Source organism: Paroedura picta, chromosome 17, assembly GCF_049243985.1.
Source record: "Paroedura picta isolate Pp20150507F chromosome 17, Ppicta_v3.0, whole genome shotgun sequence".
Taxonomy (NCBI): domain Eukaryota; kingdom Metazoa; phylum Chordata; class Lepidosauria; order Squamata; family Gekkonidae; genus Paroedura; species Paroedura picta.
In genome coordinates this window covers 18,529,611-18,552,315 of record NC_135385.1, presented here as the reverse complement: position 1 = coordinate 18,552,315, position 22,705 = coordinate 18,529,611, and the positions used below count along the sequence as shown (strand labels likewise).

Sequence of the window (22,705 nt, the reverse complement as noted above, 5' to 3'; positions counted from 1 at the left end):
TAGGGCTGCCAACAGAGCCAAGAAGTTCTGTCACGTGTAATGCCACGAAAACCCGGCTTCCGATATTCTACCACGGGCATTTTAAAATGTCACCCCCAGTGTTCTTCTTGCTGCCATGGAAACAAATGCAGAAACGCAGGGGAGGGCTCCTTTAAATGTTCGCCGTTGCACCAAAAAATCTACTTTTCCCCTTTGGAAAACAATAATTAAAGTCATTTCCCCCCACGTTGGCAATCAAAAATTGGTGCACGGTGTTACAGATTAACGTGGCCTGGAAGTATTAACTGTTTGGAAGCGACAAGGAGATGTGGCAGCCTCAAGCCACAGGGGGAAACGGATTCCTTAAGTACCAAGAATCTCTTTGCTGCATAAGGGCATCTAAAAGTTTAAGACGGTGGTTCTCAACCTTCCTACCACCGCAACCCTTTAATACAGTTCCTCACGTTGTGGTGACCCCCAACCATAAAATTAGGCAAGTGTCCTTTCACAGAAATTAAACCAAAACTGAGCAATGGTCTGAAGATCCATTGCTCAAGATTGTATATAAATTATTTTTTTTCCAGGTTTTCTCCGTTCGGTTCCGCCTCTTATCCCACCATGCCGACCTCACTTTTTTCCGCTGCTCCAGACAGACGAACGCTCTACTTCAATCTACCCCACAAGGCTGTTGGGTGGATGGCGTCCCCCCCCCCCGGCCAATCTGCGACCCCTGTGAAAGGGTCATTCAACCCCCAAAGGGATCCCGACCCCCAGGTTGAGAACCGCTGGTTTAAGCGGAAATGCAAACACCTCTACAAACGGCAGTATTTCGGAAGAATTCGGTCTCCAGGTAATGCTGCACAATACATATGGGATGCTTGCCAAAAAAAAGACGCCAGGAGGTGTTTGCCCTAACCAGTTGAGAGACGCAAGGCCCAGAGAGGTAATGTGAAGCCAATGCCAATAACTTGCACTGCATTGTTCTGGGAAACAGAAGAATAGCAGGAAGCAGGCAGGTGCTGATTGCTCTGGGGCTGCTCTGCTGCTGCTTGCCCCATGACAACAGAGGAGAAGAAAGATTGCAGGTGTGGTCTTAATCCTTTCCCTCACGGTTGGCGAAAACAGCAACAGCAGCGAGAGGTGACCAAAAAGAGATGTTCTCTTGGGGTGGGAAAAATGACAGCAGCACAAGTCACCTAAAATGAGCCAGCTCAGGGTAGGGGTTAAAGAGTGGCGGCCTTTAATCTGGAGAGCCGGGTTTGATCCCCCGCTCCTCTTCTACATGCAGCTCGCTGGGTGGTCTTGGGCCAGTTAGGGTTCTCTCGGAGCTCTCTCCTACCCCTCATAAGGTGTCTCTAGGGAGAGGACAGGTAGGTGACTGGAAGCTGCTCTGAGACTCCTTCGGGTAGGAAAAAGCAGGGTACAAAAATCAGCTCTTCTATTTTCTTCTTCTGCATTTGCATTTCAGGCACTCGTCTTCAATGCTTCAAGATTCTCCAGAGAACTGAAGGCAACAGGTGAATAATAAAGGTTCCAAAATGGAGGTCAACTGGAGCTCTTCCACTGAGCCGCCAGCTGGGGCCAATGAAAACAAAGCCAAAGACCCAGGGGCCCCTCCCACCACCAGCCTGCACTCAGTGAAATTTTGAAAAACACCCCCAAAGTCTGGTAAACTTCAGTTGCTGCAGTTTAATCGTTACACAGATGCCGAATCTGTAAAGCTGTGCCTTTAATGTCAAAACAGTGATAAGTTGCAAGTTATATATATACGTTGTGGGTTCATGAATGCTTTTGTATTAGGCCGAGAACTAGCATTGTATTGTCATTTCTCTATTTACATTATAAGCCACCCTGAGCCGAAAGGGAGGGTGGTACATATAAATATAATAAAAATCTATATACATAAAATCATGATTGTACACCCTGACAAAATGCTGAAGGTTCCGAAGCCTCCTATTGGTGGAACATCCCTCCCTCAGGGCCAATTGCTGCACTTACTCAGAATTCCACACTCCCTCCCTTTTCTTCAGGCCCTCTGTGAAGGGAGCCTTTAACAGCCCTGGACGGAGGTGAGAACAATGCAGGGGAGACTGTGGGTATGGGTGTGTTTTCCTTTTCAGGGGGCAAAGCTTTCCCCTTCTGCCTACGTTGTGCACAGAAAGGGTTTCCAGCTTCCAAGTGAGGCACAAAACACGCACCAAACCATGAGCTAGAGCCTCCATGGTTCCTCTATATATTTGTGAAACGCCCCTAGGGGAGGAGTGTGTCAGGGGTGTCCAAGCTTGAATACGGGCCAATCAGGCACAGCTGGCCGCACCCTGCTTGGGCTAGCCCCTATGCTCGCCGCCCTCCCTAGCAGCCTCTCTCACAGGGTGTCTATTATGGGGAGAGGAAGGGAAGCTGATTTTAAACTGCTCAGAGACACCTGAGGCCTGCTGGGTCACTGTGGGCCATTCCTAGAAAATAAAATCAATCTGTTTCTCACATAAGTTGTTAATTTCACCATCCTTATCCATTGTTGTTCCTCTATATATTTATGAAAGCCTAGGGGGTGGGACGTGTCCGGATGTCCGAGTTGGAATAGGGCCAATCAGGGTGCAGCCAGCTATAGATGAATAAATTCTCTCTATCCAGGCATATATATGCCTATAGTGAGATAAGTCTGCTTCAAGTAGCCATCTCCCTGGACGTTCATATCATAGATAACTTTCAATAAGCTTAGTAGCTGCCCTAATATCCGCATGGTTTCCAAATTCACTACCAGCAAAAGAATCTACATAATTTCAGAAGGTCAGAGGCAGTTGCGTTTTAGACTATCCAGTCTTCTCAGCCAAGTTCCAAGCAAACCAGGCCTGCTCTCCATCATCCTGCAATCCATCTGAGTCCACACAATGCCCTAACCTAAACAAAATGGCAAGCGTGCCAATAAGGAGTCTTTGATTGCACACCGACATCCAAATTTTTGTCACGTGGGAAATAATTCATGTTAAAGCCTTGGAAATGATCTAATCCTCCTCCAAGCCCCTTTAGTTCATTAAATTCAGCATTTAAAAAAATCAGAATATATCTACTTTATGTTCGTTACATAAGCTATGGAACATGCTGATCTTTTAAACTCTGTCTTACTCATCTTGCAGGCTTCCAAAGTAGCATGCTCAGATAATGGGGGCTCTTTGGTTTCCATAGCATTTCAACTGAGGCAACTGGAACCTGTGGCTTAAATGAGCCTCACTATCAATGATTCTCATAACCCTCAAATGCAAAACCAATCCAGTACAGAGTTGCTGAATTGCTTTGATCTATTTGAAAGTGTATAATTTTCTGCAGTCGAGTTGTCGTCGCTGAAATGAAACTAAACCGGTGAAAGACAAAAGGACTGAACGGCATGGTTAAGGTTTGAGGCACATGTTTAAGCCTCAATGGCATCATAAGACACAAGCAAGGGGAAAGTATGGTCATGGAGCTACATATGTCTGGGCTTGCATGTTCCCGGCATTTGCAGGATTAACCACTGTTTGGCACTTTGATATGCAGGAAAAGATCAAATCAGTCATATTTAACATCAGGCTATAGTTTACTGCAAACCAGGGATTATTCAGCTACATGACCAAGCCCAAGGATGACGCAGAGTCATTATTTTATCGACGGACATTTCTGAGCAAATGGGAAGCGCTGCTTACAATGCTGGGGACATGGATTGAGGACACCTGGTTGGAACCCTTGAAGCCTGGGTCCTGAAATACATTAGGACTGCAGACCTCAACAAAGTTAGATTTTCAATATTTTACAAAGCCTACAAAGGCTAGATATATATATTTAAAAACAACCCAAAACTGGTGCCCTAATGATGATACATTCTTGACCTTATGTTCTGCTCTCAGAGAGATACCTACAAATCCAGTGAAAATTTTGTATTAACAGTGGCCAAATGGCCACCTTTTGAAGTCATGGATTGCGTCTATTAAACAATCTGAAACTCCACTGGAATGTAGGGACATTGTCTAGTGCGGTCATGTAGGAGGTACTCTGGTCTATACAAGGTATTCCCGAATGAAGGAATATAAACTTTCAAAGCCAAGTGCATGTGGCAGATATATATTATTGCATTGACGTCTACTGAAACGTTCTCTTTCAGACTCCTGCCCGACCAACGCAAAAACAACAGCCAGAGAGTCAAGTAAACCTCTCAAGGAGTGGCAGGAGGCCAGGAAATTGCATGGATTGTTACAGGAAAAGAGAGCAATTCAGATTTCCTCCTCTCTGATTTGCCAGCGACGAGACCTAGGGAAGCATTTCTGTCTCCTTAAACCGCCATTAAAATCTTGGCCTCTCTCCTGATTTTTCACATTAGGGATTCAGGGCAGGTTGTAACGGTCAGCATCCGGGATTTTGTTTTCCAATAACAAATGAAATAGGACTGCTATTAATGCCTCTAGACCGTCAAGAAATAATCTACCATTCGGCAGCTGCTTAAACCTACTGGGGGACTGAAGGACCCAACCAGCTGCTTAAACCTACTGGGGGACTGAAGGACCCAACCCAGCACAATCTATCAACATCATTCTGCTGGCAACAATATCCTGTCGTACCTGAAGAGTTAACATTTTTATGGATTAACCAAAGACACTTGATCCTAGGTTACTAATAGCATTCTGCTGCTACATATCGGAATGTTCCTTAAAACCTTATTGGGCTTAAGCCTTAATGAATGCTCTTTGTAAAATCCTTTTTCTGCCCCATCAAAGACGATTCCTGGGTAAAGATGACAGAAGATGCAAGCTCACAATTTTAATTAGTTGTCATTCTAGCCCCATTTCATACCGGGGAGAGGAGGGGAGGGGGAGGGGGAGGAATCTAAGTAATTTTATATTAACACTATTTTCTAAATGGGGACACACTTAGACTGAGTGAAAATGTACAGCAGAATCACATCGTGCACTGATGTATCTTAGCAATATGGTAAAAACGCACCTGGAACTCTTCTGCAACAATCTGCTTTAAATATTTATTTTCTGGGAGTCTATGCTACCAGTGGTGATGGGGAAAAATATCATTGTTTAAAATTGCACTATGTGCAGCTATGCAACATTTGTGTGCGCTGTGGCATTTCAGAAGAGCTAAAAGTGAGGGGATGGAGGGGAAACGAAGAAGAAAGCAAGGAACAGAAAAGTCAGCATTAATCCCAGAGTGGTTCATAACATCAAGGGCCACGATGGAAGCAACATTGCAAAATGGATTGCCAGAGGTAATCTGCATATCATTTACATAACCAAAACAGATGCTCTGCCACAGAAGGCTGGTATGATGCACCGATTTTCACAGTCTGTACTTAAAACACAACAACTTCCCCAGCCTTCCAAATCCGCTGAAGGCAGGTAGAAGACCGACCAAGTTTCATGCATGCGCCTTTGTGCGCATGCACGTGTCTTCAGATACACTGAAATGGCAATTACTCGTGTGCATCTAGAGGATGACCAGCAAATCAGCACACAGCATAATAAAGGTGTTTTTAACAGCTTCAAGGACCAAAGCTGGAATAACACACTTCGTATGTACGGTCACCAAACACGATCATATAAACAAAGCATCCCATTCCTGTTTGGCTCTTGCGTTACGTTGCCGGCTAATTTGCTGCTCTACCTGTATGTATGGGCTGTTATCTTCTGTTTCCATGTATGTAGGAAGCATGTGTGCACATGAAAACTTACACGTTGACTATAACCTGGTCGGTCATAAAGCTCCCGCAAACGTATTATTCTGGATTATTGATTCAATTTCTATACCACCCTCCAAAAGCCGGCTTGGGGTGGTGTACGTCAGAATGACCAATCAACAGGCAATTAAAACCAACAAAATGAAATGTTATTAAACGTCCGTAAGGATTGAAAAGCCCATTAGCCAGTGACCAGCTTTTAGATTCACAGCAACTTGGAGTTGTTGTCTTGTCACCAGACGTTGGCCACGACCAGAATGGACATCTCCATGGGAGTGTTTTTGCCTGGGAGGATAGACAGATGTGACGAGGTCCCTGGCCCTCAACCGAAACTTGGTGGGAGAGCTCCATCCGACAGGCCCTGTGCCAGCTCCGACAGGGCCGCGATCTCATCTGGGAGCTCCTTCTGCTGCTTCAGACCAACATGGCCACCCGCCTGAGTCTATGAATTAATGAACTCCTGAATCTATGAATTAATGACCTCCAAGACATCCTATAATTAACAGGCCTGCTCGGGTCTTGCCGACTGAGAGCCAGAGCTTCCTTAATTGAGTCGAGGCATCTCATCTTTGGTCTTCCCCTTGTCCTGCTGCCTTCAACTGTCTCTAGTGTCACTGCCTTTTCCAGAGAGTCTTGCCTTCTCCCTGCTGAAGGTAGCCCAAATATCTTTGTCTCACAACTCTTCTGAATGAAGCTCGGGCCCGGAGTAGCTCCGCAGGTACGAGACAACCTTGGAAAACACCTTTCTGTAAGCCAGCTCTGCCTATTATCAAAATGGAGCCATGAAAAAGAATGGGATAGCAATGAGGAGGAGGAGGAGGAGGAGGAGGAGGAGGGAGCTTCCAGGCTAGGAAATGCTCAAGTCATATCAAGGTCTTAAACAGCAAAGTTTCACGTTTGGAATTGTGCCTGGAAGAGAGTTAGGGGTCACAGATCCTGAAGCAATGCAACACAAGGTGTGCTTATTAACCTGGCTGGGTCCTGAAGTTGGACGGTCACATTCAGCAGCAGCCAAATTCTCTGAGCTATGATGATCTCTGGGTGGCCGGGCCTGTCCTCATCTCTCTGCTGAACCTATCTCAAAAGGTAGCTGTGAAAACCAAATATACACGCTCTACCACCCTGAGCTTCTTAGAGAAAAGATGGGTTGACAATATTCCAGAGAGAGCCAACTTGGTGTAGTGGTTAGGAGTGCGGATCTGGGTCTGAGTCTGCACTCCCCCACATGCAGCCAGCTGGGTGGCCTTGGGCTCCTCACAGCCCTGATCAAGCTGTTCTGACTGAGCAGGAATATCAGGGCTCTCTTAGCCTCACCTCCCTCACAGGGTGCCTGTTCTGGGGAGAGGAAAGGGAAGGCGACTGGAAGCTGCTTTGAGACTCCTTTGGGCAGAGAAAAGCAGCTTGCAAGAACCAACTCTTCCTTCATCAAAGCAGGCCTGGGTACCATGTGCTTGGAGATGATAAAGACAAATCTTACCAGACGGAATTGGTTTAAAGCCATTTCTGGCCACCCCGACAACCCTACAAGTGAATCCCCTACAAGCAAGGAGCCCTGATGTTGTCAACCACACGAGGACACACTTGTGTTGACGAAGCTCTACACAAAGATGGTGGGCAGCCATTTCTATAATTGTCATGACTCTTAACCCAGTGGTCACAATCACACACACACACACAACAGCTGTGGTTGCACCCAGGCAGAATCTACTCAGCACGAATGGCTTTTCTCATTTGCTTGAGGCCGACCCAACAACATCCCCTGCCCTCCCAACACCCCCTTGCATGACTGAATAATCAGACCCACCTAATATTCTGTCAAAGTTACCGTTTCAGTTGAAATATTGTTCTAGTTGATACGGTTATGATGGTAATATTTGTTCTGATGTTCTAGGGAATCACCCTACGGCATTCTATATAAACCGCCCAGAGCCGTACGGAAGGGCGGTATAAAAATCTAAATGAAATAAAATAAAATTGCAGGGACAAAGAAGATGGGTGAAAAGGGGGGGGGGTTCCTCAGTCCGCCTGTATTCCACTTTCAGCCATCAAAGACGGTACCCTGCTTACTTTTGAAACCACCCTTATAAAATTAGTGCTTGTGTTTTATTTCCGTTTATATTCTGCCCCCCCCCCCCGTTTGCATTCCACTTTCCACTGACTCCAGACCACTCTCTAAAAGAAGGTGACGATTAAAAAAAAAAACAAAACACACACACACCTTGATCGGAATTCGGTTTTGGAACGGCAACCCAGCCACTATTTCCCCTTGCTCCTTGCACTTACACAGTCCAAAAGGGAGAACGGTCGCGCACCCTTGCTCTTTTGGGGAAGAAATGTTGATTCTGTATCAAAGGAAGCCAGCCGCATTCTCTGGCTCACTCCCAGAAGCTCCAAAGCACTTAGGTAAAAGAGAACGGAGAACGGAAAACCGGGATCGGCAAAGAAAACAGGATACCGATCTGGGATGGGAGGGTGTGTGTGTGTGTGTGTAGGCAATACTGTATGGGAAGGCAGAGTCTCAGAGGAAGGAAGACTCCTACGCGATGTTCATACAATGCACAAACCTTGATTCTCATAGAATCATAGAAAAATAGAGTTGGAAGGGACCTCCGGGGTCATCTAGTCCAACCCCCTGCACTATGCAGGACACTCACATCCCAATCGCTCATCTACTGTCACCTGACACCCCTTTTCTGCAAGGAACCGTTGCTGCTGCAGGCACAAGAGCAATCTTGCGAAGGGATCCTGTGAACCCGTGTTAATATTTGCTAGCAGAGATGGGCGTTTATGAGTGTCCCACCTTCCCTCACTTTGACAGCTCAAGGGACGGCCGGAGACAGAAGCCCCACCAAATGCCACTGCTGGCGAACGGAAGCAGAACTGCACGGGACAGCAGGGGCTGGAGACAGTCAAGAACCCAGCCCCGAAAAAGAGACAATTTGTCCCGATTCCTTCTCCTTGACCTCGGAACCCCGTGACCTGTGACCTGCTGCCCACCACGGGAGCGCTAACCCCCCCCAACGTACCACTGACAAAATTAATCACCCTCCCGGCACGAGTTGTTTGACAAAAGCAACGCCTCCAACCCCTTCCAAGACAAAAAGCTGTCTGTCCTGCGAAAATTTGATACTTTAAGCTACCGGCGAGCACCCTGGCCCAATGTATCGAAACCCCAAACCGGCTTGCTCGTCTGCCTCTCCCCCCAGCCCGGGACCAGGAGACTGACCTTCCTTTAGGCTTTTCGCGCTGTTTGCCTCAAGGCATTCCTTCTCTTTCAAGGCGTCGATCTCTCCCGCGGGCAAAATCTCCGGGAAGCCCTGGTGCCGCTTCTTGGAGCTATCGATCATGGTGGAACCTCCTTCAGAAAGGCACCGGCATCCGGGCGCGGGAGAGGAGCCAATTTGCCGAGCAGCGGGCGTGCTGCTCCCCTTCCTTCAGTGCCACGATAATTGAGCAATTAGGTCTTTAAAGCTTTCGGGAGCAGCCATTATCCCTCCCCCCCCTCCCTCTCTTTCTCAGCTTGACCTGAAAGTCCGAGGAGGAGGACGGCGACAGAGTGCTGAACTCTCTGTGGCCGAGAGAGAGGCTGAGGCTCCGTGGGAAGCGTCCAAAGCCCACCTCCTTCCCCGGACGAGCCCTCCCCTTCTCAGCCAACCCTGGCTGGTGCTGGGCTTTGCCTGCGGCAGGCAGCTTGACGGTCAGAATCATCTGACAAACACTGAGTCAAGTGGTTAAAAATACATCCCCAGCCGTTGCGGAAGGAGCGGCGTTTGGCGATACCAGCGGTGATAAATTGGTGCCGTCCATTCTTCTTTTCTTCTTCTTCTTCTTCTCTTCTTCTTTTCTTCTTCTTCTCTTCTTCTCCTTCTCTCCTTCTCTCCTTCTCCTCTTCTCCTTCTTCTCCTTCTCCTCCTCCTTCTTCTCTGGCTGCCACAAGCTCTGGAAACACAGTCTGTTGCCTGATATTTGCTTTATGTCCTGTCCCCAACAATAATCACGAAAGTTTTCTTTGCAGGCTTAAGGGGGAGGGGGAGAACGAAGCAGTAACTGGATGCTTGGCTTTTAGAAACGGTCTATAAAAGCCCTTTCTCCACCTTGTTATGGCTGAGGAACCCCCCTGAAACATTCCTCAGGCTTTGAGAAACCCTAGGAGTGGCAGGATCGTGCAGGATATGGTTGGGAAGCAGAGCTTTGTGTGTGCTCACCTGGGGCTCTTTCCCATCCCACCCCCCCTCCAGGGAGGCGAAGGGGGAGCAGGCCGACATTTATTTATTATATTTATATGCCGCCCTCCCCAAAGGCTCAGGGAGGTTGACATCAAACTGGAATGATGCAAATAACTCAGTTTATAATAGCACCATAACGAAAATAAACGTTATGAAATGCTCACACTGGGGAGGACAGTCAAGGTATACTGATGGCTCAGTGGAATAGGTGAGACTACAGAGATGGTTGTAGGAGGGAGGCTTGGGGGGGGCGATGGGAGGCGGTGGTTTGGGTCGACCTCAGCCAAATGCCTGGCGGAGGAGCTCCCTTTTGCAGGCCCTGCGGAAGTGTTCAAGTTCCATCAGGGCCCTGACCTCCTCTGGGAGCTTGTTCCACCGTAGAGGGTTGTATCACCTGATAAAAGGTTTAACACATTTTAACAACCCATTAGGTCTCCGGTTCTGTACATGCAGGGTCATCATGCCCCTCCCAAATCACCTTAAGAAAACCCATAATTGCATCCTTCCCCTCAAATTGCGTTTTTCCTTTCCACACTTCCTTTCCTTAGTTGGCTCTTGTGGATGTTTTTTTAATGTGTGCGATTTCCCTTACTGGTTCTCTGACGGGAAAAATCCTCGTAAACACAGATGCAGAACCCTCGTTGCCCCCTCTCGCTCTGCCTCCTTGAAGCTAATTCCTCCAACTAATTAGGAGGCCGCCTCTTTGGGTAATGGGGGGGGGGCAATTCCCCCAGACCACCAGGACTCTCCCAAGTAGCCTTAACGGCCAGTCTGCTCCTGTTTGCAGGAATGGTGGTCATACTGGTCATACAATACCGCCTCTACTGAGGTGGTATAGGACCAGCATTCATTCATTCATACATTCATTCATTCATTCATTCATTCATTCATTCATTCATTCATTCATTCATTCATTCATCCATCCATCCATTCATCCATCCATCCATCCATCCATCCATCCATCCATCCATCCATCCATCCATCCATCCATCCATCCGATTTTTAGCCCACCACTCTCTAGAGACTTGTGGTGGGGTACAATATAACCCCCCCATCAAAGTATGATAAAAACTCCATCCCATAACAGAACATAGCTAAAAAAGAAGGCAAAGCTCTCGATTGTGCCTTTAAGGCCAGAAAGATTATATCTAAAGGAATTGCGGTGGGAGCGGGGGAATGCATAGCCCAAACGCTGGCGCCAACAGAACATTTCTAACGTAAAAAACAAAAACAGTCGTATTATTTTATTATAACAACATCTTCAACATAGCAAGAATGATATGTATGTCCCCAAGCAGCCCCCTTCCTCCCAAGAGCACAAAATTAACTAGATGACTATGGGGCTGATCCAGAGGACCGCAAATCCAGCTGGGTCCCATTACTGACCGTGGAAGGCAAAGGACCAGAAATGGCAAGCAATGGGAAAACTCTAACCGAGCTTCCCGGACGCTCCTGCTAGATCACCAAGCCTGGTCTCAGGGCCCATTCCCAGATAGCATCATTGGTAGGAAATTACGGCAACACTCAACAAGCCAAGCACAAAAACCAGATGGCTGCAGACAATATCCTGAACAGGTAGATCTTCATGGTGTGAGTTCACCTGCAAACCTGGACATCAAACTAGTGGGTCTTTCCAAGACAGCACAGCAAAATTTGAGTCCAGTGGCACCTTTAAGACCAACTAAGATTTATTCAAGGCGTGAGCTTCACTAAAAAGCTCACGCCTTGAATAAACCTTTGTTGGTCTTAAAGGTGCTACTGGACTCAAATTTCGGGGTGATACTTCAAGCCAACATGGCTACCCACTTGAATCTTTCCAAGACAGCCTGTGCCTAATCGAGCAAGGAAAATGGATGACTTTCCCAACTGCTTCACTGTCCTCCGAGGAACAGTTCGATTCACGTGTATCTGGCTGCCCGACAGATAGAGCTTAAACAGTGTTTTCGAAGGGAAAAAAAATCTCCCTCGAAACTGCTGAACTGCCCAAAGCAGTTACTTTGGAAGCAGAAAAGAATCTAGCACATCACAAGTAGAGGCTACAAAAATCAAGTATTGGGGTTAGATTTTTAGACAAGGGGACTAAGGAAATCTTGAAAAAACCTTATCACTTTCTGAGCCGAATGTAGATCACAGGGTCGCTTGGAAGATGGAATGAGACAAAACTGCTCGCCCACCCAATTACGCCCTGAGCTCCTCAGAGGCATATAAATGTGAGCCAAAAGAACAGTGTTCCCACCACCACCCGTCCCTAAAGAAAGAAGGAAGCCACATATTTGGGACCATTCCAAATGACTTTTCTCTCCTTCACAGCAACTCAACTTTGGTTTGGTGTCTATTATTATTATTATTATTATTATTATTATTATTATTATTATTATTATTATTATTATTATTATTATTATTATTATCTGCCACTTCCAAGTGGCTCGTGGTGGGTGACAACAGCCTGCATAAAATCCCAGTCAAACCCCCATTAAAACCCTCAGACATAAAAACATAACACAGATCCAACCAATCACAGTAACAAAAAAAGGAGATGCGGCGGAAAAAACCAGCTCAAATCACTATCATACCTCGAATAAAAATCTCATAGAAGGAGGCGGGGCATTGGTGGAACCCGCAAGCCGCCACTCACACCGCTCCATCCTGGAAGGGGGGGGCCATACAGATCTCCCTTGCTGTGTTGGCCTCAACCGTAGACCTGGTGGAAGAGCTCCGTTTTGCAGGCCCTGCGGGAACGCTGGCCACAAATTATACGTGTCAAATATGTTGTTTTGAGATGATCTCATCCCTGAATCTAAATGGTGTTGAGATCAGCCCTTAAGCCATAATCAATCTTCTTTCGGGATGACCTTTTTACTGCTAAAAAACACACAGGATCCCATAAATCAGCCCAGATTTCCCACCACCTCACGTTAACTATTATTTATTAAGCGTGAGAAAAACAAAATTGCCGTATCGCTGAGAAATGAACAGCCAGCTTCCTGGCAATTACAGAGAAAATAAAAAATCCCCCAAGGATCAATATGCCATTTGGCAGGGTCAACGTAGTCAAAGAGAACTACGCCAGGCTGGGTTTTTTAAAACAAGTATTTAAAAACAGAGAGGAAGAAAAAGGAGTCTTTTGTTGGCAACAAGTCTCTGAAATAGATATGTTTCTAGCAAGTTATTCACAGAATCATAGAATCATAGAGTTGGGAGGCATCTCCTGGGTCATCTAGTCCAACCCCCTGCACTATGCAGGACACTCACAACCCTCTCGCTCCTCCACTGTAACCTGCCACCCCCTTGAGCCTTCACAGAATCAAAATTAGTTCTCCTTACTGGTGAAGACCAAATGCAGGTCAGGACCAATTCTCACATTTATGACCATTCTGCTCGAGAACCAATTCTGTTTTTCCTACCCTCCCTCCACATCCATCTCTGTCCCAAAACCCACGAAAGGTCACAGCAATGTCTACTGAGATCAGAGCATGCAAGCTTTCTGAGCTATCCAGAGTGCATCTGGCAACGTTTTCGGCTAAAGCAAACTAAACCAACAGGCAAAAGGTTGTGTCTTCTTGAGATTTATTAAATCCTAAATAATTCTGCAGCCACAACAGGGTCCCGGATATTCAGTCCCGCTTTCGATTGCTTCCTCAGTGGTCGCAATTGTAGTCTTAATATAACATCATATAGCATCACCAGTATGACAAGTACAGGATATCACATAGGCAATAGCTCTTCAGTAATTGTGCACAATTGAAGAAATGGGTTCCTACCATTGCTAAGTCAGACTATCTGGGCTCTTTAGGGGCAAGGTGCTGCTTGTCCCACCACAGGATTAATTCAAGGAAGAAGATCTGTGTGGGGAGAACGTCCTGATCTGGACTGACAACATTGCCTCCAAATCTTATATGAACAAGCAGGACAGGAGGACATCTTGCTCCTCCCAGAACATGGTCCTCATCAAGACTGGCCTACTGTTTCCTTCTATCTGTCTCACTTTTTCAATCCGAATTACTTAGTACATCATTAAATTGTTGATGGCTCTTCTACTTCTTAGAGTTGCAATTTTCTAGAAGTCACGGCTTGTGGAGTTCCTGGAACTGAGGAAAAGGTGACTCCGACAGAGGAGACAGGAAGAAGAAGAAAGGGGTTCCTGACTCCCTGAGTGCATCTCCCAATCAACCTGTATATTTACATTATTGTATGTTTTTAATTGTATTATATGTAAACCACCTTGAGCCCTGTGGTCTATACATGCAAGAATAAATAAATAAATTAGATGTCCTCTGCCTCAGAGGGAGAACAGTTTTGGCAGTTTCCAGAGGGACATGTCAAGGACTGCATGGTAACAAGGGTTTTCTATAAGGCTGTTTCTGTTACTCTATTCACACTGCAATCCTGTGCACAGTTACTCCAGTCTAAATCCCCAAGTTTCGATGGACTTCCTCTGCAGAAACTCTACAGGCGATTACACTGTTAAATGCGCAGAAAAAGACTAACCTCAAAGGGTTATAAAAGGGGCAAACTGTTCAACGCCTCGGACTGGCAGGACTGCCCAGATCTAAATTATCCCTAACAGATGCTCCTCTAATCTCTTCTTCGAACCATCTTCATAAGGCGAGATGATCATTAAGTAGACTAATTATCACGGTAGGAATGTGACAACGCAGGCAAAGATTTTCCACTTAGGCAATTTCAACCGAGGGCGGCTTTGTCGAATTTCAACTCGGGATCAGAGACTGCGAGGGCCGAGTTCAAATGGACACTGCAGACTGTGTCAGGGAAGCAATTCCAGCTTTTCCTGAGAATGGGGCTGGTGAAAAAGAGGGCACTTGGTCAGTCTTTGAAGCACAGGCAGCCCCATTATTTTTCAAATAAAACGTTACTAATCGTGACAAAACTTCTCATTGCAATGGGTTCCTAAGGAACCTGGATTTAAGACTGTCTCAGTTCAGGCTATGGTCTTCCCAGTTGCAATGTATGGCTGCGAAAGTTGGACCACAAGAAAGGCCGAGCGTCAAAGAATTGAGGCTTTTGAACTCTGGTGCTGGAGAAGGCTCTTGCGAGTCCCTTGGACTGCAAGGCGAACAAACCGGTCAGTCCTAGAGGAGATCAGCCCTGACTGCTCTTTAGAAGGCCAGATCCTGAAGATGAGACTCAAAGACTCTGGCCACCTCATGAGAAGGAAGGACTCCCTAGAGAAGAGCCTGATGCTGGGAGCGATTGAGGGCAAAAGAAGAAGGGGACGACAGAGAACGAGGTGGCTGGATGGAGTCACTGAAGCAGTAGGTGCAAACTTAAATGGACTCTGGGGAATGGTAGAGGACAGGAAGGCCTGGAATCATTGTCCGTGGGGTCGCGATGGAGCGGACACGACTTCACACCTAACAACAACAACAGTTCAGGCTCACTATGACAACAGCAGGAGCCATTGGTCTTGTAGGATATGACCGGCGTGCAAGCTACACAGAATATCACCATTTGAAGGCCTGTCTCATGTTCAATTTGTCCTGTACCAACAGTCAAGCCCTAAGCCTTGAGAAAATAATGGGTTTTTTTAAAAAAAAAATTTAAGTTCACTAGTTTTGTCAGGCGGATAAATTTAGATCCAGAACATCAGGTGTCACGCTCTGAAGACGAATGAAGGATTAGATACAATAAAATATTTTGGCTTTTCCACTAATAACTTAATCCAATCAAAGATGTGCGTGCATCCCTGATCTAAATCACCCCAGCTTTGGAGGGCGTGCCATACGGATCGGGATTTCAAGAGTTCCACAAACACCACCCCTACAACGCATTGAGCAGGACAAAGCGGGCATGCACGAGTCCAATGTGCATGCTAGAGCTCCTGTGCACCATGAGGGAGCAGAGCATGCCTCTGTAAAATGACTCAGTCGTACTCCATAGCATAGCAAAGAATAAAGGCCAATGGTACAGTGAGGCTTGAGCCTCTTGTGGCGCAGAGTGGTAAGGCAGCAGACATGCAGTCTGAAAGCTCTGCCCATGAGGCTGGGAGTTCAATCCCAGCAGCCGGCTCAAGGTCGACTCAGCCTCCCATCCTTCCGAGGTCGGTAAAATGAGGACCCAGCTTGCTGGGAGGTAAACAGTAATGACTGGGGAAGGCACTGGCAAACCACCCCGTATTGAGTCTGCCATGAAAACGCTGGAGGGTGTCACCCCAAGGGTCAGACACGACCCGGTGCTTGCACAGGGGATACCTTTACCTTTTACAGTGAGGCTAACTAGAAGTCACTGGAATCAATTTTGGTTAATCCCATCTTTCGACATGTTATCTTTTCCCCTCATTCAAACCAGAGTGCACGGTATGGGATTTTGCTCTGTCTGCCTTTCCAAACAAAAAACCAAACATCAGGAAGGACAATTCTAAACAGGACAAGTTTGATAAAGCACTTGGCCCTCTGACAAATGCTGTTGGGCCAGACACTCCTGTTTTAGGAGGGGTATCGTAATATTAGTAAAGCAGAGACTATCCCTAGGACAGCTTGCTTTGAGCAATAAGACTACCAAAAGGTCCACATTGTAGAAGTTATTCCCCCCCTCGATATACAGGCAAACGTTTTCACTGGTACTCTCTTTAAAGAAAAATGCCATATTATTTTGTTAACAAAAGATAAGAAGGGTGAAATATTTGCACATGCCTAACACACACACAACCCGACAGGGGGGGGAAAGGACCTTGGGGATTTTACTTACACGGATGATGCTAAACTCCCTGCGCATGCAGACTCTGTGAAGCAAACCAGAAGTAGCGGAATAAATGAAGACAGATACATCACCACTGAAGAAACTTTTTTGGGAACACCACCATGGTCAACCTGTGTGTTCATCCGAGGATGGGTTTTCCCCCCAGAAGCTCTAACTTGACAACGGGAAAAGCCGTTTTCCCTCTTCGCTCGCAGAAAGCCGTTCTCACGGAAAAGGCATGTCGAGATGAACCAATCCCGTTTCGATCCAAGTTCATGAGCTTTGGCACCACCAGCGAATAAGGACAAACTTTATTTAACTCTTTGGGTTCCGCGAAACAGGAGGAAGAAATCGCAACAGGAAGTTGAAGCACTGACATGAACACAAACCTTCGGCAACCGGGACATATTTCTGTACGTGCAGGGAAGAGAAGCGCGCCACTCTCCAAGAACGGTTCGCTAGGAACCTGATTCCCCAAAGAGATCCGACAGAGAACGACTGGGATTTCATGCATTTCGTTCCCGGGGCCCAATGCTTCAAATTAGGGGTTAAACAAACAGGAAGGAGTGTGCCTCAAACCGTTCCTAAAAATGCGACATTATTTTTCTCGACAAATGTCATCTTGCGCTGAAAGGAAAACTTGGTCACGACCCACCCGATTATAACATTCCATATTAAAGATTTCCTTAAAAACACACTTCTGTTGCAACTTGCCTCTTTTTCACATATAATTCTTCTACAGCAACCTATACAGCCTCTTGTGGCGTAGAGTGGTAAGGCAGCAGATATGCAGTCTGAAAGCTCTGCCCATGAGGCTGGGAGTTCAATCCCAGCAGCCGGCTCAAGGTCGACTCAGCCTTCCATCCTTCCGAGGTCAGTAAAAGGAGTACCCAGCTTGCTGGGGGGTAAACGGTAATGACTGGGGAAGGCACTGGCCAACCACCCCGTATTGAGTCTGCCATGAAAACGCTGGAGGGCGTCACCCCAAGGGTCAGACATGACTCGGTGCTTGCACAGGGGATACCTTTACCTTTACCTTTTTACAGCAACCTATGTACATAGATGCAGGCTGCCCCATGCCTGTAACAGGGATTACAAACAAGCTTTAAGTGCAAATATTGCCAAATATTTATGCTTCGGTTCACGCGAAGGGCAGGGATTCTCCACCCATGAAATCAACCCAACATTTTCCATTCATGCGACTATGGAGTCCACATACGGACTAGAACCGTGTGAAGACCTCAAACACACGAATCGGCATGGTCTTCACTTTTCTTTCTGTATCTGTTAGCAAATCCCACAAATCAGCGGATGAAAGAATTTTTAGCCAAATACTAAATATTGCTTGACCCTTGGTGCCAGACTCGTCGAGATGCGTGCCTTTGGGAAAGCATTCAGTGATGTACGATGCCGTCTTGTGTGAGGCAAGCAAAGGGGATCCTGCCTGTCGTACCGTGCTGCAACTCGAATCGCAATTTAACACTTTATTTCTATATAATTGGCGTGCGGCGACACGCTGGCACGGCCTGGTATGGGGGTGGCTGAGAAGGCGCTCAGGCAGGGTAGAAAAATGCACTAATAAATCTATTCTGCCCCAACCCGACCAGCTGGGGTGTCACACCAGTAGTGGTGGATCCTGGCTGGGAAGCATTAATTGATTTTGAGGTACCAAGATCATTACAGGGATTTGGTTGAGGTCGACCTAAGCCATCGCTTCCAAATGGCCCCCAGGCCCTTCCGAGGACGACGACTGCTACCAATCTGCCTAACCCACTGGGTCCCAGTAAGAGTTGAGCTGAGGCTCTTTTGCAGTTCCGTCATTCTCTACTGTGATTGTTGTTATTCAGCCTGGAGAAAAGGAGGTTGAGAGGGGACATGATAGCCCTCTTTAAGTATTTGAAAGGTTGTCACTTGGAGGAGGGCAGGAGGCTGTTCCCGTTGGCTGCAGAGGAGAGGACACGCAGTAATGGGTTTAAACTACAACGATATAGGCTAGATATCAGGGGAAAAAATGTTCACAGTCCGAGTAGTTCAGCAGTGGAATAGGCTGCCTAAGGAGGTGGTGAGCTCCCCCTCACTGGCAGTCTTCAAGCAAAGGTTGGAGACACACTTTTCTTGGATGCTTTAGGATGCTTAGGGCTGATCCTGCGTTGAGCAGGGGGTTGGACTAGATGGCCTGTGTGGCCCCTTCCAACTCTATGATTCTATGATTCTATGATCCTGCGTTGAGCAGGGGGTTGGACTAGATGGCCTCTATGGCCCCTTCCAACTCTAGGATTCTAGGATTCTATGTAATGGTGTTGTTGTTATAATGTTATTGCTGTTATCACAGGTTACCATATGTTATCTGTATCTTTTTCCTGTTTCCTGTAAACCGCCCTGAGCCTCCGGGGAAGGCGGTATATAAATATAAATAAATAAAATAAATAATAGCCGCTGTTGTAACGTCACTGAGAATATGGATTGGGGCACTACATCGTATTGCTGGGAGCTACTGCTTGTTTTAAGCAAAGTTTGTTCTATGTTTAGAGAACATAAAGCTGGTGAAAGTGACAAGTTGAGAAACGGAGATGTTTCCTGGAAAACAATGCTCACAAGAACCTGGAGAAGATTCATCAAAACTGCTGGGCATTTCTCATGTTTCGAATTGTGCTTTAATTTAAAAAAAAAAATTTTTTTAACAGAAGCATCTTCTGGCTGAAGCTAACAGGTAAGTGGGATAGGGTGAATATACGGAGCATCCTTCCTGCTCAACGGCATGCTAATCGTTCAAGAGTGTTTGTGAATCACTGTTGCTTTGAACTGATGTGCTTCTGAGCATATATGTGCTCATAGAATACATAACCTAAAGGCTAACTTATGTGTTCCAGTCCAGAATATCATGATGGGGGGAGGGGGATACAAGGGAAAATTCTTCTTCTTCAAGCCGTTTACAGTCGCCTTCCCTTTCCTCTCCCCACAACAGACACCCTGTGAGGTGGATGAGGCTGAGAGAGCCCTGAGATTACTGAAGAAGAAGAAGAAGAAGAAGAAGAAGAAGAAGAAGAAGAAGAAGAAGAAGAGTTGGTTCTTATATGCCGCTTTTCCCTACCCGAAGGAGTCTCAAAGCGGCTTCCAGTCGCCTTCCCTTTCCTCTCCCCACAACAGACACCCTGTGAGGTGGGTGAGGCTGAGAGAGCCCTGATATTACTAAAGAAGAAGAGTTGGTTCTTCTATGCCGCTTTTCTCTACCCGAAGGAGTCTCAAAGCGGCTTCCAGTCACCTTCCCTTTCCTCTCCCCACAACAGACACCCTGTGGGGTGGGTGAGGCTGAAAAAGCCCTAATATCACTGCCCGGTCAGAACAGCTTTATCAGTGCCGTGGCGAGCCCAAGGTCACCCAGCTGGCTGCATGTGGGGGAGCGGGGAATCAAACCCGGCATGCCAGATTAGAAGTCCACACTCCTAACCACGACACCAAACAGAAAAGAGGCATTCTTGTCACATCCATGAAGGTGGGATTGCGTTGTGACACAATCCCACCTTTGTGGAAATATTCCCCCCCCCCCATCGGAACCTTTCCACCCCAGCTGCGTGTCCACATGCCAAACTCCAGGGCGGACTGTGTCCGGCAAGGGAAATCTTCCCCTGTTCATATACAGGGAGAGGTGGGGAATGCTGGTATGATGGCATAAAGGTAAAGGTATCCCCTGTGCAAGCACTGAGTCATGTCTGACCCTTGGGGTGACACCCTCTAGTGTTTTCATGGCAGACTCAATACGGGGTGGTTTGCCAGTGCCTTCCCCAGTCATGACCGTTTACCCCCCAGCAAGCTGGGTCCTCATTTTACCGACCTCGGAAGGATGGAAGGCTGAGTCAACCTTGAGCCGGCTGCTGGGATCGAACTCCCAGCCTCATGGGCAGAGCTTCAAACAGCATGTCTGCTGCATTACCACTCTGCGCCACAAGAGGCTCTTATGATAGCATAATAAGTCTAAATAACACATCTCTAAAAAACAGACAACGTAGAAAACGGCATCATACCTGCCCTTATTGAGGCTCGGATTATTTTTCAATTTACCGGAGAAAAGGGTTTGCGTGTGTGTGACAGACACACACACAAAAGCATTTCGCGAGTGATGCAACAAGGTGGCTTGGCTGAAGGAATGCCTCAAGAAATGATTCAAGCGAAGCCCTGCCTAGAAGATTATCATTATGAAAGCGTTTTGTCAAAAGGAGATGGGATAAGGTTTCACGCAGAAGAGAATTAAACAATATTAAGCAAACACGGCACGAGAAATGCAGAATTTAAAAAGAGGCCTGCTCTAATAAAAATCCATTCAAGATGAGCCACGTTGATGAATGGATTAGAAGTCGCGTTCGGCGCAGGGCGCACCAACGGGAAAACACGACCAACAAATGTGCTTTTCAATGTGCAGCCGACGTCTAACAGTTCCGCATGACAGCGCACCATGTACTTTTAAGTCACCGGCTAATCTCGCTCAGTGGCAACCAGGGCCCAGAAGCGTCACCGGAATCATTGCCCGGTTTCTTCTTAAGTTCATCGTTCCGTGTCCGAACATTAACTCGTCCTGAAATAATAGCCAGTTGAATTTCGAAAGGCTCGTGTACCACACCAAGCACATCATTTAAAGAAAACACTTAGATACTACGGGTGTTCGTTTTGAATCCCATTAGGCAGAAATGAATCGACGTACATGGAACTGCCTTATAACAAGGCAGACTTCCCGCCCCCCCTCTAGGCTATCGAGGCCAGTCCTGCCCACTCTGAATGGCTGCAGCTCTCCAAGGTCTTTCCCATGATGTACTACCTGATCGTGATAATTTGGGTCTGGAGTTGCCAGCAACGTACGCAACCCCTGGAATTCTGCATGCAAAGCAGACGCTCTCCCACTGAGCATAAGCCCTGGGACTCCTCCCAGGAGTCCACTCAGGAAGTGTGGGAAGGGCCAAGCCAAGCGGCTAAGGAAAACCAGAGGGACTTGGAAGGACCATGTTTCAGCAGCACCTGAGTCCACCTGCCAGAGGCTGTGAAGAAGACCTGAGAGAGGGATCAGAGGCTGAGCCCAGAACCCTCCAGGACCTGCTCCCTCTCCTGTCCCGCCCTGGACCTAGATTGGTGCTCTGAGTGGACCACTTCCTCACAGGATCCAGAGCATAATCCAAAATGTCAGCCAGGAACTGTCCGTCCGTCCTTCCGTCCTTCCGTCCTTCCTTCCTTCCTTCCTTCCTTCCTTCCTTCCTTCCTTCCTTCCTTCCTTCCTTCCTTCCTTCCTTCCAAGGACTGGTCAGTTTCCTTCCTTCCTTCCTTCCTTCCTTCCTTCCTTCCTTCCTTCCTTCCTTCCTTCCTTCCTTCCTTCCTTCCTTCCTTCCTTCCTTCCTTCCTTCCTTCCTTCCCTTTTTCTTTTTTTTTTTGGGGGGGGGGTGGGGCGCTAGGAAATTATGCCTCATAATTACTGTTAGCTAAACAATTCCTGTCAGCCTAGAACCAGGGGAGCACGGCTAACCTCCGTTTCTAGTCTCAAATGATATGGGAATTCAACTCAAAACTGTGTGGGCAATGTTATGGCCTCATTAACCATGAAGGAGATGAACAAACCAGCCGTTATGACTTCCTGAAGCTTATCTCGTGAGAGCCATCTCATTTCTCCTCGTAATGTCAAGCTAAACAAAGTTATCTCTCCCCCCCCCGAAAGACTGCCAGAAAATAAAAAACACAGATTAAGGAAACGGTAACTATAAAAGTGAAGGCAAACTGTTTCTTTTCTGTAAACTCATATAAAATAATTTTCTCAGCCAAACAGTTCATTTTCTTTTCCTTGGAAACGCTAAAAAAAAAAAAAGCAAGAATTCAAAATCATTACTATCATTCTGCATTCTACATACGGTTTGACCTATTCGCTGGATCTCTCTTGAAATCAGCACGACATCAGAAATGCTTGGATCAAGTTCTCCTTCACAGGGACAAATTTCACTACAGTAAAATATCATAGAATCATAGAGTTGGAAGGGGCCACACAGGCCATCTAGTCATAGAATCATAGAGTGGGAAGGGGCCATATAGGCCATCTAGTCCCACCCCCTGCTCAACG

The 22,705-nt window shown here is 46.8% G+C and overlaps 1 protein-coding gene across 8 annotated transcripts in view; it reads right to left on the bottom strand.

Moving 5' to 3' along the window:
- Positions 1-22,705, bottom strand: part of MRTFB (myocardin related transcription factor B) — a 73,294-nt gene that overhangs the window by 28,786 nt on the left and 21,803 nt on the right. The window contains exons 1-2 of one of the 8 annotated variants that reach the window (XM_077316420.1): positions 9,218-9,233; positions 8,919-9,124 (exon numbers count right to left, since the gene is read on the bottom strand). The exons of 4 other annotated variants lie outside the window; for them this stretch is intronic. In XM_077316420.1, the coding sequence (XP_077172535.1) occupies positions 8,919-9,039 (121 nt within the window). In that variant the 5' untranslated portion in view covers positions 9,040-9,124; positions 9,218-9,233. Of the gene's footprint in view, positions 1-8,918; positions 9,510-16,623; positions 16,772-22,705 lie in introns of those variants that run through there. 3 more of the 8 variants (XM_077316423.1, XM_077316421.1, XM_077316419.1) reach the window with 3 other exon arrangements.